This window comes from Heterodontus francisci, chromosome 4 (assembly GCF_036365525.1).
Source record: "Heterodontus francisci isolate sHetFra1 chromosome 4, sHetFra1.hap1, whole genome shotgun sequence".
Classification (NCBI taxonomy): domain Eukaryota; kingdom Metazoa; phylum Chordata; class Chondrichthyes; order Heterodontiformes; family Heterodontidae; genus Heterodontus; species Heterodontus francisci.
This window is the reverse complement of record NC_090374.1, coordinates 187,878,586-187,894,805: the sequence shown is the minus strand read 5'-3', so window position 1 is coordinate 187,894,805 and position 16,220 is coordinate 187,878,586. Positions and strand designations below refer to the sequence as shown.

At 41.6% G+C, this 16,220-nt stretch overlaps 1 protein-coding gene across 3 annotated transcripts in view; it reads left to right on the top strand.

Annotated features, from left to right (window-relative positions):
• dnah6 (dynein, axonemal, heavy chain 6) overlaps window positions 1–16,220 on the top strand; it is a 554,194-nt gene that overhangs the window by 225,491 nt on the left and 312,483 nt on the right. For all 3 annotated transcript variants that reach the window (XM_068030693.1, XM_068030691.1, XM_068030692.1), the window contains 3 exons: window positions 838–981; window positions 8,688–8,909; window positions 13,529–13,676. In XM_068030693.1, the coding sequence (XP_067886794.1) occupies window positions 838–981; window positions 8,688–8,909; window positions 13,529–13,676 (514 nt within the window). The remainder of the gene's footprint in view (window positions 1–837; window positions 982–8,687; window positions 8,910–13,528; window positions 13,677–16,220) is intronic.

Here is a 16,220-nt window from a genome sequence, read left to right as displayed (position 1 = left end):
TTTAATTGAGTTCTTTAAAATCATGAAATGATTAGATTTAGTCCATAGACTAAATAGTCCAAATTAGTGTGGAGCAGGGGACATGAGTACAAGTTATGCAAGCATAGAACTAGATTAGATGTCAGGAGGTACATCTTTACGCAGAGAATCATTAAACTATGGAAGAAGTTGCCAATGCGTGCAGCGAATGTGGATTAGCTGATGTGCGACTGATATAACTACATATTGAAGGTAGGTGAGTTTTGGGGGAATGTGACACCATGTCACCATGGTCTCCTGGAACTTGTTGATCACCTTTGAATTGGAGAAAAAATTCCAAGAGCTGTGTCTCCTGATTGGCTAAAGACTTTTTTCTCTGTGCTTTTTTGACTTTCCCAGGAGATAGTGTGGCTGGTGGGTGTGTGTAGGGAGGTGCAAATGGGGCTCATGGCATGCAGAAGTCACTGCATGACAGCATAGGACAGTTTCAATGGACTAGTTGCCACTTCTCTGTCCTTCATTTTTGTGTGTTCCCATATTGAAACATGCTGCATTATTGCTTTATTTTTAAAATGTCTGAGAGAAACAAATTCCAAAATATGCTTAACTGCTAGTGTTCTCTTGCTCAGAAGATTGATTTTGACAGTTAACCAACTGTACAACTTGGACTCTGTTTTAGAATCATGTTCCTGGGTGTATAATAATTCAGTATTAATTGTAACTGAGTAAAAATGAATAGCTTGAAATGTGCTACAAGCTTCATGCTTCAAGATATAGAAAAATTTTGAATGTGAATGCAAGTTATTAGCTTGTTTCACTTTTAAAACAAACTATATAATCTTGTCATTTGTTTTAAAGGACCCTTCTCAATTGAATGGTGTCATTTGTCAGACATTTGCCTTCTGCTATATTTGGTCCATTGGAGGAAATTTGACTGAAAACTATTGGGATGCCTTTGATTCATTTGTGCGACATCAGTTTGAGGATCATCCTGAGGCGAAGGTATCTACAAAGTAGCCAAATAAATGCATTATTCTTCATAACATTATACATACATTGGCTATACAAAGTGCTCCCCCAATTGTCGCTTTAAGAGAAAAGGCAGATTATCTCCTGCATATAAGGGGATATCCTTTATTTTATATCCAGTAATTTCAGTCTTTTTGATAAACATCAGTTCTGGTCTTTTCTCCCACACTGGGTAATTCTTGTGATTTAGACCAATAAGGACACGCTGCATTACCCTAGAATTGTTCTGCGAATGTTAATAGGATCAATGCTTAAGATTAGCCTGAGGGTTGTCCTCGAGCTGGCTGAACCATGATAAAATATTATTGGTCAGGTGTTACTGCATGCACAACCATTACTTAAAATTTTCAAATCCTCTCTGGCGACAGGAGAGGTGCCAGATGACTGGAGGTCAGCGAATGTGGTACCATTATTCAAGAATGGTAGCAGGGATAAACCAGGTAATTACAGGCCAGTGAGTCTAACATCAGTGGTAGTGAAACTATTGGAAAAAGCTCTGAGGGACAGGATTAATCTCCACTTGGAGAGGCAGGGATTAATCAAAGATAGTCAGCATGGCTTTGTCAGGGGGGGAATCATGTCTAACAAATTTGATTGAATTTTTCGAGGAGGTGACTAGGTGTGTAGATGAGGGTAAAGCAGTTGATGTAGTCTACATGGACTTCAGTAAGGCTTTTGATAAGGTCCCATATGGGAGATTGGTCAAGAAGGTAAGAGCCCATGGGATCCAGGGCAGTTTGGCAAATTGGATCCAAAATTGGCTTAGTGGCAGGAGGCAGAGGGTGACGTTCAAGGATTGTTTTTACGATTGGAAGCCTGTGACCATTGGTGTACCGTAGGGATTGGTGCTGGGACCCTTGCTACATAGTGTACATTAATGATTTAGACGTGAATATAGGAGGTATGATCAGTAAGTTTACAGATGACATGAAAATTGGTGGTGTCGTAAATAGTGAGGAGGAAAGCCTTAGATTACAGGATGATATAGATGGGCTGGTAAGATGGGCAGAGTAGTGGCAAATGGAATTTAATTCTGAGAAATGTGAGGTGATGCCTTTTGGGAGGACTAACAATGCAAGGGAATATACAATGGATTGTATAAAATGCTAGTTAGGCAACAGCTAGAGTGCTGTGTACAGTTCTGGTCACCACACTATTGGAAGGATGTGATTGCACTGGAGAGGGTGCAGAGGAGATTCACCAGGATGTTGCCTGGGCTGGAGCATTTCAGCTATGAAGAGAGACTGGATGGGGTAGGGTTGTTTTCCTTAGAGCAGAGAAGGCTGAGGGGGGACCTGGTTGAGGTATACAAAATTATGAGGGGCATTGATAGGATAGATAGGAAGAAACTTTTTCCCTTCGTGGAGGTGTCAGTAACCAGGGGACATAGACTTCAGGGAAGGGGCAGGAGGTTCAGAGGGGATTTGGGGAAAACTTTTTTCACCCAGAGAGTGGTTGGAATCTGGAACACACTCCCTGAAGGGGTGGTAGAGGCAGGAACCCTCACAACATTTAAGAAGTATTTAGATGATCACTTGAAACGCCATAGCACACAAGGCTACAGGCCAAGTGCTGGAAAATGGAATTAGAATAAATAGGTGCTTGATGGCCAGCATGGGCATGATGGGCCGAAGGGCCTGTTTCTGTGCTGTATAACTCTATGACTATGACTCTACTGCTTTTAGTGATAGTGCCTACTGAAAAACTGTGTCCTAACCAAATCAATACAGCCATCCCAGGATGCATGTAGGCTGACCTTTAACCAGCAAAGGGTTGAAATGGTTGATCTCCAGAACTAAAAGTGCTGAAAAATGTTGAGGATAATTCTTAATAGGCAGGACATATCGTGATTATTTAAGAGATAGGTGGAGAGTATTTTGTTAAGGAAACACTTCCCTTGGCAGCTGTCTCTCTACTTTTTACAGAATCAAAATTATTTACATTTTTGTTTTCTGATTTTAATGAGTGAACAGATCTAGCTTTTGATATCATCTATCTGCATTAATTTCTATAGAACAAAATGTAGACTTTTGTGAGAGGTCACAATGCACACTGGCAGCTCAGATGTGAGCACCAAGCCACTTACAAGGCAAAATCTCACGGTTTAAAGCTTCTATTTTCAGTTAATCTTGGTTTTAATTGCGTACTTTATTGAAACGACTGTGGGCAGTGTTTCTAAGTATTTGTGTGCCAACTTTACTATTTCCGTTTCTGGCTGCCATGTTGGTTATATTGATGTCTGTTTTGACCTGGGTACCAATATGTCAACTTTGTTTTATCAGGGGTGATTTGCCTGTTAGGGGTAAGGTTGATTATAAACTGGATAAATTAGTACAATTAGAGCATTGGTAATTATACATGTTATAGAATTAACAACATAAAGTAGAGACAATCAGAGGTACCAACAAATATCTTACTTGAAAACTAAAGGGAAAATTACTTTTCAAATAATTTCCTGCTTTTGGTAAAGGTAATGGGTTCCTGAGTGCAGTGTTCTGTGTAACTGACAGTGGCATTCTGCTCAACCCTGAATTGTGCTTCCAAGTCCCTCTATTTTCCCATTCTTGCCCTTCCCCTTCGACCTCCACTCAGAGACTTTCCTCCAGTATCCTGTTCCCTCTCTCGCCGTTCTCCCTCTTCTTTCCTTCCAATATCCTGTTTCCACTACCTATCTCTTCTCTTTTCAGGCTATTCCTCCTATTATCCTGTTCCTATTGCAGCCCTCACCCTTCTTCCTCTTCTTTTGAGCTTTCTGTCCTAGTATCTCATTCCTATCAAGCTGCCTCCCTTTCATGTAACTTCCGCAATTGATGCATGAAAAAAATTGAAAAAATATTAACACGCTTATCACAGAAGTTAACGGTGATTAATTGACAGCTCTAATTTTGCACAAGCATATTACGTATGTAGATACATTACTTGAGGAGTTTTGAATACCCTTCTTGATTTAATTTTAGCTCACAACCATCTCTTTCCCATATCTAAATCATTATAGTTATTGTATATTGTTGAAAATGGAGACATGTTGTCGAAACTTTTCGTCTTGCACTCATCAGGACAATCTGCAAAAATACCGATGTAGGGGAAAACAACAACTTTGCACTGTATGAGATGAGAGTGTTGATAGTTGGCACATGAACTCTGGTTGCTAGAGCTGTTGCCATGGAGAATGCACCAGTTTACGGTGTCTGACAGTTAACTGCCAAGCTTTGTTTGAAATTTAAACCAGGCAGCTTGACTCTGATTGGTTGAGACATTGCCCTGAGGAATGAACCAGCGAATGGTAATGTTTAGCTGAAACAGGCGCAATATTTGTACATGTTTTTTCTGTCTGCAAAGAACAGGGCCCTGTGTATTGATATGTAATTTCTAGTGCGCGCAAATGCACCACACTGCAAGCCCTACTGACAATCTTAAATTGGTCGTCGACATAATTCATAGCACACTTAGGATTATTTATCAAATGTTGTCCAATCGCAGAATCACACCTAATGTTGGACACTGTGTTTTGGTTTTGCAAGCACGGGCTGGTTGGGTACAGCCTGTACCTTACCCGTTGCGAACAGTGGAAGGGACATGTTGTTTGTTACGATCCGTCAGTCTTTGGGACAAAAGGCCTATATATCTAGCATCACACTGGCATTGAAATTCATCTATCACTTTACTCATTTGTGCGATAGGCAGGATGTCTTTTTGGCTTGACGGCAACATCCTGTTAGTGGTGAACACCACACATGTTGCTCAAATATGTGGGATACATAACCCTTCTGGGGTAATTTGAAGGGACTGGGCACTTTTCAGGGCTAAAAATGACGGCCTTAGGCCCGTTCATAACTTTGCGTGATATGCAGCGAAAAATGATCTGATCAGGGTTGCCATTGTCATGCAGAATGTCTTTGATTTACCCTATTTCAGCATCAAGTTTGCATGGTGAGCAAATGGCTCGGGACCTGTTTACGAGGTTGTCATTAAAGCCAATCTTGTAGTGCGTGGAACTGTAAGAATCTGAACCACGTGTATTGACCAGTGAAGGTAGGTTTGTGGTAGACCATGGTAGAAAAGCCCTTAGTAGATTTCTCAACTAGTACATCAAGGAAAGAGAGCTCATTTGAGCGCTGGATGGAGCCCATTAAGACGTGTAAGGAAATTATTGCATGCAGCTGCGGATTCGGATATAGCAAACATAACAGTGTGGTGCATTTGCACGTACTGGAAGCTACGGATCGTAACAAACAACATGTCCCTTCCACTGTTCGCAACGGGTAAGGTACAGGCTGTACCCAACCAGTCCGTGCTTGCAAAACTCAAAACACAGTTTCCAACATTAGGTGTGATTCTGCGATTGGACAATATTTGATCAATAATCCTAAGTGTGCTAAGAATTATGTTGACGACCAATTTAAGATTGCCAGTTGGGCTTGCAGTGTGGTGCATTTGTGCTTATTAGAAATTACATATATCAATACACAGGGCCCTGTTCTTTGCAGACAGAAAGAACATATGCAAATATTGCACCTGTTTCAGCTAAACAAAATAAGTGACAGCCATCTGCTGGTTCATTGCTCAGGGCAATGCTTTGACCAATTAGAGTCAAGCGGCCTGGTTTCAATTTCAAACAAAGCCTGGCAGTTAACTGTCAGTCACCATGTCATCATTCTCCATGGCAACACCTCTACCAATCAAAGTTCACAAGTCAACCAATAAGCACTCTCTTCTCATACAGTGTAAAGTTGTTGTTTTCCCTGCAGATTGTCCTGATGAGTGCAAGACAAAAAGCTTCAACAACATGCCTCTATTTTTAGAAATACTCAAGTTCTACATTACCAAATGACTCTAGTCATTGTGTTACAACCGAGGCGGGAGTAATGCACTGTCAGTTCAGTCCCATTACTCCACAGGTCACGGTATATTAAAGTTTCCCACCTACTGGAAATGAGCCAAATTAAGCACTTTATTAACCTGCAGAATAAAACACACCAAACCAGGTATCGTTAAACAACAACAAATTTACTATTCATTAATAAACTAAATCTTAAACAATATTGAGATAAATCTATGTCTGAAAAGACTTTAAAACTTCTTATTCCTCCAAACCCTCATGCACACACACATACATTCAAAACCAACAGTTAACCAGTTTCCAAATGATGTTTTAAATTAGAGCTGTTTCTTAGGAATAATAAAACAACTGGGTTGTAAGTCCTGGTTGGTTACTTTCCCAGATCAGTGAAGTGTCAGAGTCGAATAGTCAGATGCCACTCGAAGTCTCTAGATGAGTTTGATGAACAGTCTGTAATGGATAGGCATTCACGGCATATCAACTGCAGCAGTCGTCACACAGATATTTTAACAAGGAGTATAGCAACAGGTCTATTTGGATTTTGAATTAGCAGTTTAACAGTAGAAACTTTACTGAGTTTCCAGAACTCCCAGGAACACAGAAGGTATCAGAAATTCACTCCTGAGGCAGAGACTTCTTAGAGACTGGAAGTAAAAAGGAATTTGCTACCTCCAACAATGCAAAGAGTCAATTCCAGGGGTTGTTTCCTCTTTAGGCAAAACACAGCTTGTAGGCCAATGTAGATTTTCTGCTGAAAGAGACAAGTTCTTCCTTCAGGGGAGAGCACACTTTGCTGGTCTGCCAGATCAAACTGGTTCTAGCCAGTCTTACACACTGCCAAACTGATACAATACAGCATGTGACCTCTCTCTCTTACTGTTACCTAGGAAACAAGCTTGCAGCTCGCACACACTGTTCCCAGAGAATGTTAAAACGGCTCTCAATCTTAAAGGCACACAGACCCTCCCTTAGTTTTTAAACAGGGGAAAAAAAACACTTCCATGACAATTGTCTTCCCACATCTAGCACAATGCTCCGAAATTATAGTGATAATGTGAGAGTGTTGGGTGCTAAGTGTGTTCCCCTGACTTCAGCGGTGAGCTGTGTGAATCAAAATTTTCCAAAATTCGCTGGACTCTAGGGTAGTCCCAGTTGATTGGAAAACAGCTGATGTGACGCCACTGTTTAAAAAGGGAGGTAGACAAAAGATGGGGAATTATAGACTGATTAGCTTAACCTCTGTAGTGGGGAAGATGCTTGAGTCTATTATCAAGGAAGAAATAGCAGGGCATCTCGATAGAAATTGTCCCGTTGGGCAGACACAGCATGGGTTCATGAAGGGCAGGTCATGCTTGACAAATCTTTTGGAATTCTATGATGACATTACGAGCAAGGTGGACAATGGGGACCCAGTGGATGTGGTGTACCTAGATTTCCAAAAGGCCTTCGACAAGGTGCCGCACAAGAGGCTGCTGCATAAGATAAGGATGCATGGCGTCAGGGGTAAAGTATTAGCATGGATAGAGGATTGGTTGACTAACAGGAAGCAGAGAGTGGGGATAAAGGAGTGCTATTCTGGTTGGCAATCAGTCACTAGTGGTGTGCCTCAGGGATTGGTGTTGGGACCGCAATTATTTACAATTTATATAGATGATTTGGAGTTGAGGACCACGTGTAGGGTGTCAGAGTTTGCAGATGACACTAAGATGAGTGGCAGAGCAAAGTGTGCAGATGACTGTGAAACTTTGCAGAGGAACATAGATAGATACATTGAGTGAGTGGGCAAAGGTCTGGCAGATGGAATACAATGTTAATAAATGTGAAGTCATTCATTTCGGTAGGAGTAACAGTAAAAAGGATTATTACTTGAATGGTAAAAAGTTGCAGCATGCTGCTATGCAGAGGGACCTAGGTGTCCTTTTGCATGAATCGCAGAAGGTTGGTCTGCAGGTACAGCAAGTAATTAGGAAGGCAAATGGAATTTTGTCCTTCATTGCTAAAGGGATTGAGTTTAAAAGCAGAGAGGTTATGTTGCAGCTGTATCAGGTACTGGTGAGGCCGCACCTGGAGTACTGTGTGCAGTTTTGGTCTCCATACTTGAGAAAGGATATACTGGCACTGGAGAGGGTGCAGAGGAGGTTCACTAGGTTGATTCCGGAGTTGAGGGGGTTGGCTTATGAGGAGAGACTGAGTAGATTGGGATTATATTCATTGGAATTCAGAAGAATGAGGGGGGATCTTATAGAAACATATAATATCATGAAGGGAATAGATAAGATACAAGTAGAGAGGATGTTTCCACTGGCAGGTGAAGCTAGAACAAGAGGGCATAGCCTCAAGATTAGAGGGAGCAGATTTAGGACTGAATTAAGAAGGAACTTCTTCACCCAGAGGGTTGTTAATCTATGGAATTCCTTGCCCAGTGAAATAGTTGACGCTTCTTCAGTAAACGTCTTTAAAGCTAAGGTAGATATCTTTTTGAACAATAAAAGAATTAAGGGATACGGTGGGAGCGCGGGTAAGTGGATCTGAGTCCACGAAAAGATCAGCCTTGATCTTATTGAATGGCGGAGCAGGCTCGAGGGGTCGGACGGCCTACTCCTGCTCCTACTTCTTATGATCTTATGAAAATAACAGTATGCTGGACAGTTCTATTATAATTTTCATTTTATGATCTGAATGTTTAAAGTTCGCTGTTTCTTATCTAGCTGGCTAACTGATGCTGGAGTATGGTTTACAAATATGCTTTTGATGAGCTTTCTGTGAAGTATTCATTTGCTATTTACAATAATGCTTACAGTTTTTGAATTGTGAAAAAGCTTTTATTGTGTTATCTTAGATACCAACATCTGGTGACTTGTGGAGCTACTACATGGACTTTGACAACAACCGACTAGACCCATGGGACAGAATTATTCCCAGTTTTAAGTATGGTAGTGAAATACCATTTTTTGAGATCCTTGTTCCCACAACGGACACGGTGCGATTTGGCTATCTGTTGGAAAAACTTCTTGCTATTAAGCACTCTGTTCTATTCACTGGAATAACTGGAGTGGGCAAGGTATTATGCTGTTCTAATATATTTTTCTGCATTAATTACATAAAAAAACAGTCAAAACCATAGAGTTTTTTTTTAATGAAATTTAATATCGGTAAGGATAAGTTATAAATAAAGTGAAAATGGTTTATCTTCTCTAAATTTGTACGTCACAAGATTGTAATTTATTAAAGGTGATCTTACAACAGTATTGTAGCTCATTATAGCATTTACTTGGTATTACCTTCCAGCAGTCAGTTACCTCTGAATTTCAGAGACATCGCATAAAGAACTTGCAACATTTGGTGTCTTTCATGATCTCAGGACGTCCCAAAACATTTCACTGCTAGTGAAATACTTCTGAAGTGTAGTCACTATTGTAATGTAAGCTCCCATTTTAACTCGGGACACAAAGTCAGAGGGAAGTCCCCATGATGCATTGGCATGAGACCCAGAGTATTTTAATTATTGGGTCTCATTCTCATTTGGTTGATGGGCCGCCTTCCCAATCACGTCAAGGGTTGGGCAGCCTGTCTACCCCTCACACCCAATTTGCGGTGTGATTCTCAAGGTCCAGTGAAAGTGGAGCTGTACCTCTGAAAGTGATGTTGCATCCCCTGCTTTGATTTATCATTGACCAACTCTGCAAGATATCTACTGAATGGAGTAGAAGGTCTGTCCCTTGCTTTTCTAATACCTCCCTGGTGGATTCTACTGGATAAAGTCAGCGCAAGGAGGGAGATACTTTTCCCCAGCCTGCAGGAGCATCCCAAATGAACAGAGGTTGATGATTAAATTACTTAGCTTTATCACATTTAGCACTTTGGTCTGCAGTGTGGTTTCATAGCAGCCTCTGTGCCTGCATAAACCAGATGGATAAGTAAGCTGAGAAGAGGATGCAAAGAGGCTACAAAGGGATATAGACAGGTTTATTGAGTGGACAAGAATATGGCAGGTGGAATGAAAGTGGGGAACTGTGAAATTATCTACTTCGGACAGAAGAATAGAAAAGCAAGTTTTTTTTATGTGGCGAGAGACTGGGAAATATTGGTATTCAGAGGGACCTTGGTGTCCTTGTGTTGAATTGCAGAAATTTAACATGCAGTTACAGTAAGCAATTAGGAAAGCAAATGGTATGTTAGCCTTTATTACAAAGCTATTGGAATATAAGAGTGATGAAGCCTTTCTGCAATTGTATAGGGCCTTGTTGAGACTGCACCTGGAGTGTTGTGTACAGTTTTGGTCTCCTTACCTAAAGAAGCATATATTTGCCTTGGAGGGAGTGCAACAAAGGTTCACTAGACTGACTGCTGGGATGAGGGGATTGTCTTTTAGGTGAATGAGTAGACTAGGCCCATATTCCCTAAAATTCATAAGAATGAGAGGTGCTCTCGTTAAAACACATATAATTCTTAAGGGGCTTGATAGTGTAGATTCTGAGAGGATTGGGAGTCTAGAACTTGGGGTCGTGTTCTTAGAATAAGAGGCCATTTAAGATTCAGATGAGGAGAAATTCTTGCACGTAAATGGTTATGGATTGTTGGAATTTTCTATCCCAGAGGGCTGTGGATGCTCAGTCATTGAGTATATTCAAGACAGAGATAGTTTTTTGGATAGTAAAGGATATGGGGGTGGTGCGTGAAGGTCAAATTGAAGTACAAGATCAGTAATCAATGGCAGGAGCAGGGTCAATCAGCCAAATGACCTGCTCCTGCTCCCATTTCTTAAATGTTCTTTAATACATAATGAGAGAGTAGTGAAGGAGAGAACTCTTAAGTTTTCAAGACAGGGGCTTGAGTGGGTAAGCAGAATCATTGAGAAATTAACTGATTCCTCACATCTCTTGCTACAAGATGGTGAGACAGCCCTCATTCCTCTGTTGCTTCCTTGCCTTTCCTTTGGTACTCCATATCTGATGAGGACAGCTACTGCTGATCGCCTTCCTCCAAATGTAGGCCTGTCTGTATGATGAGGTTATGTAGTATGCAGCACACTACTATTCTTTTTGTGGCATGTTGTAAGGAGCCACCAGACCTGTTGAGATACCTTAATTTCTACTTCAGCATAACTATGGTGTGCTAAAATGATCCTGGAGATCCCTTAATTTTGAAGATACCTGTATTACTTAGGCATAGATGTGGAGAGCTATTATGAGCCACCTGTGTATTGGATATCCCTTGTTGCGCAGCAGTCATTCTGTGATGGTATTGGAGGCATCGCATATGGGTGGGATAATTGAGTGTTAAAGGATAAAAGCATTGTGATACTTGCCACTGGGCAGCCTGCAGAAACTTACATAATTCTGTTTCTATGATCGGAGACTAACTGGGTATTATGGAGTAGTAGTCCTCTTGTTCATGAAGGTAAAAGATCCCCTGGCACTATTTTGAAGAGGAGAACTTCACCCTAGTGTCCTGGCTAATACTTATCCCTCAACCAACACAAAAAAACAAATCATCACTTTACTGTTTGTTGGACCTTGCTGTGCACTAATTGGTCACTGCATTTCCTCCTCCTTCTTCTTAGACAGTCCCTCGAGAACGAGGATGACTTTCTTCCACTCCAGGGTTGTGGGTCCTTAGGTGACTGAATAGTCCAATTCTGGATCCGCACACTCTGTCACAGGTGGGGCAGGTGGTGTTTGTTGAGGCAAGTGAATGGGATGCTTGAATTTCCGAATTCTCCTTCCGCTGTTTGTGCTTGGTCGCTGCCTGGGCATCTCGAACTGGCTGGCACCTTCATGGATGCTTCTTCTTCATTTTGAACGGTCTTGGCAAGAGATTCCCACGAATCAGTGGAGATGTCACATATTTTCAGGGAGACTTTCAGGACATCCTTGTCGCGTTTCTTCTGCCCTCCTGGTAGCCTCTTGCCATGATGGATCTCGGAGTAGAAGGCTTATTTTGGGAGGCTTGTGTCAGGCATGCAGACGATGTTGCCCACCCAACATAATTGTCTAGCCATAGAGGCGATGCTGAGTTTCATCGTCGATGTATGTCCTTGCTGAGAGGAAGCTCCCAAAGAATGAGAAGTGATCCACTGTCTGTTCAGTTGCCTGTCAGGGACAACATCCACTGTATTTCCTCCATTACAACAGTGACTACATTTCAAAAGTCCTTCATTGGTTGTAGAACACTTTGGGATGTGCTATGAAGCTATGCAAATGCCAGTTCTTTTTTTTTTTGCTTGCTTTCTTATCATATATGACTGAGTGTTCCCTGAATGTTTTATTTTTAAGTTATACACCCTTTCTTTTGCAGGCCATTTGCCAGTCAATAAATTCTATTTTACACTTCATTTGATTATTTGACTGTATTTGCATGAAAAGGATTATGTTACATTTGAGCAATGAATAAAGTTATTTATTTACTTAATAATTTGTTCTCCAGTTCCCCACCAGCTCATGCAGTGGGATTTACTAGTGGTACACAGCTGATGTATTGACTCACTGCAATCCCATTTCATTATCGTTTAATATGTTACTGAAAGCTTGGTTGCGTGGAATGGAGAGTGACAGATCAGCAGTAAATTCAATTTTATAGTATTCAGAAAGTAAAGAATAAAATATTAAGAAACTGACAATATTCAATGATTAAAATGAAGAAATCCTTTGCTTCGGAACACATCAAAAGAATTCAATGATGTATTAAATTAAGTTTATTCACTGCTAAGTGATCTGAGTGTATGTGAAAACTGCTGGGGCAGCGAGTTCCATAAGCCACAATTCAAATGCCTCTTGTCATGGAATTATTCATTAAAATCAATATCTTGGGAATTTTATCTCCTCCCAACACGTTGTTCTAGTGATGCGGTAGCATACCTACTTTTAATTTTAATTTTAGCAGAGAAACATGAGCTGATTTCTCTGCTGCTGAAATTGAAGAGATATACTTCTCTCCATACTGCTCCGTGAGCTGCTACTTCTACTAGATAGGAACAGACCCTTCTCTTCTCAGATTTGCTCACTCAGTGCTGCTGCCACTAATAGACTGGACTCCCTCTCAGTCTGCTCTCCAGTGCTCTGTAAGTAGGAATTCTCAGGAGATAAAAAAATGCAATGATTAATTAAATTAACTGTATCCGCTGCTAAGTGGAGAGCATTCCACTTACAATGTGCTAAGATGGGGAATCCAGCAGCAGCAGCACAAGGAAGTAGCACTGTGGCGGAGAATGGTGTGTTCTTGCCCATTAGTGGTAGCACAATCGTCCAGCTTTCCATCCAGTCCTCCTACTAAAATGTGCAGTCAATTCTCAATTATGTCATAAGGATCTGACATGCAATTGTTAAGGAGCTCCCAATCAGCTTTTGGGTCCTGTGAACATAAACGGCTTTTTGCTTAGTTTGCAAGGGTAAGCAAGTTTTCCTTCTGTTCAGTAAATGGTGCATTGTGCAGTATACCTGTTTCTATAATGGTCGCTAAAGAATGTAATTTATTCTACTGCAAAATGTCAGAAAGGAAAGTTTTCTGGGGAGTATGCCACCCCCCCCAACCACCAGATTCACCTGGATGCACGTTTCTAAAACCACCACGCTCCTGTTTATAAACATTTTACTTTAGATACTTCAGTTAGAAGATGAGTAACGTTTGCATTTTGAAAGATTTGGTAGATATTTCATAAACCTTTTTTTATTCATATTACAGTCTGTGGTTGCACGAAACTTGCTGAATCAAATCCAAGAGGATGCTGGCTATGTCCCCGTTTACATCAACTTTTCTGCTCAAACATCATCGTCAAGGACACAAGAAATAATTGAGTCCAAACTGGAAAAGAAAAGAAAAAATATAATTGGTAGGATACAGTTATGTAAATGTTCATAATCTATCAATGTCACATGATGTTGAACTTATAAAGCTTGAGAAAAATGTAAAGGTGGCAATGTTATGTTTTTAAAATGCTTGGCTCGTAACTCTCATGCACAACATGTGGGACATTTTTATTGCTCCTGGGTGTGTTTGCAATGTATGGCCTACAAGGGCTGGATCTTGTTCTCCATCAGGCGTCTAGTTCCGTGGCGGGGGGACCTAAAAATGGCTCTGGATGAGGCCCTCCACGGACCTCGACGCCGGGAGGGCCCAACCCGATCCTCGGTGAAGCTCCATGGCGGCTCCCCCACCACTGGGCGACAGGACCACAATTAAAATATTCAAATCAATAAAATGAGTACACTTACCTGCAATTTTGAGGGCCCATCGTGATCTTTCGGTGCGGCAGCCAGCACTCCTGTGCCTTCAAATCCCAGTCCAGGGAAAGGCGACATAAGACTGGTGGGTGTGGGGGGGAGGGGGTAAGATTTTCAGTGTGGGAGCGGGGGGCGAAACGTGGTCAAGTAGTGGGTGTGGGGGGTGGTGGGAAAGGTTGAATTGCAAACTGCAGTTTGTGGGGTAAAGGTCAGATGTTAAAGGTAAGTGTTTTTTGGGGGAAAGGGCGAATAGTTAATGTAATTGGGGGGTGGGAAAGGGGCATTAGAGTTTTATTTATTTAATTTTGGGGTGTCTGTCTTCAAAAATTTAAATATGCTGGCAGGGCTGGCTGCCCTTTAAAAACACAATTGCTGTGGATGGACACCCTCCACAAGATTGGGGGTGTGAGGGGGGGGGGGGCGGGTCACCCCGGCTAATTAATTGAGCTGCTGCGCTTAAGATCGCGGAAGCTCTGTGGCATGCGGCCCCCGCCAACGAGCTGCCATTTTTTGAGCTCAGTGGCAGGTTCTTAAAGTCCAGCCCGAAGTTCTGAAATGCCAAATTCCAGGTGTGTGGGGTTGAACCTTGTGCCTGAATGGTGAGGTTCAATGAGGCCCCAAAAATTGGGCCCTCGGCCTCATTTGCAAGGAGCCAGTGAGCTGTCTGCAGCAGTTGGCGAAGTGTAATTGAAGATTGGGCTAATGTTGGCATTGTAGCAGCCTCCAGGTAAGTGAGGAGGAATGGGCAATTGGGCCAAGAGGTAGCGGTGGCTGGCCGAATGATCAGTTGCTGAGGGTGGGGTTAGGTTGCAGGGGACAACAGTAGGAAGGTGGCTGGGTGAGGGCGAGGGAGCTTGGTTCGAGGCCCACATTCTTTTAATGTGGAATTGGGAGGAGCACTCTTGCTCCCCTCCCCACTCTGCGCTCCATATTCAGGTAATATGCAGGCCTTCCTCCTTGTTAGCACCGCATTATACTGTGCAAGTTCAGAATGTAGCAAGTGAAATACATTCAAAAATCAAAATGCAATTGCAATTGAACCACAAATGTGCATAGCACAAATCTGATAAAGTCAAAAATGGATCAGTGTTCATTTAAGCAGAACAGGAGAACCCCTGTACAAATGTATTATCAGTCAGCCAAAGTACCTTCTAATGTATAGGGAACATAAACATCATATTTAAATTAATTCAGATTATGCATACATGTAACAATAAATTCACATAAAGATACTCCAGGGAAATGTAATTATCTCATGTTGGTGCAGGCACCTGTTGGCTCATGCGTAATACCAGCAACTGTGTTACTCAAATGATGTTTTCTGATTTTTTTTAAGAGAGTAATGCTAGATTTGTAAATGATCAGGCAGTGAATTGCTTTTACTTGTCAGAAGCTTTTATTAGACTTTATAATTACAATTCCCCATGTGTCCCAAAGAACAACATTTTTACACATGTTTTTGTCAGTATTGTTACAAATTATAAGTGGAATGCATGCTTGTGTAATATACTTGTGCTTTAACTGTTTGCATTCCAAAAATATAGATTTTATTTCATCCCTTTTTTTGCACATTGAGAGTTCACTCAAATTTACCGAGGTTCTGTTATTATCATGGTGCATTTAAACTCAAACACTTGTAACATTTCAGGAATCATCAGAAATTCAAGTAGCATGAGATCAGACCATTGGAACCAGTACCATTTTCTGAGAAATCACAAGTTCACAAGAAAGTTATGGATGTAGAAGGCCATTTGGCTCATCTTAACTCATCTACTATGAAAGGTTTTGATAGAGTAGATACAGAGTGCTGAATTTTATTAGGGAAGTTGAGCAGCCTTCAGAAACGGATGCACCGTTGCTGAGCGCGGTGGCTCATTGAAATGGAGGGGACGGAGCGGCTGGCCCCGATTAACGTAGAGGGGGTGGCCGCTCTGTACCCGGCAATGGCATCCGGCGCCACCACCCAGGCGCCGGCGCCATTTTTAAAGGGTTTCAAGCTCTTCAGGTTCAATAAAATTTTTAAAGATGCCGAAGCCCAGAAATAACTTAGAGGCCAAAAGGTAAATGCAGGAATTTGTACCGTCCAAAGGGTGTGTTGAATGTTGTCAACAATGAAGATTCTGCATCTAGATTCACATTCCAGTAGCCATTCC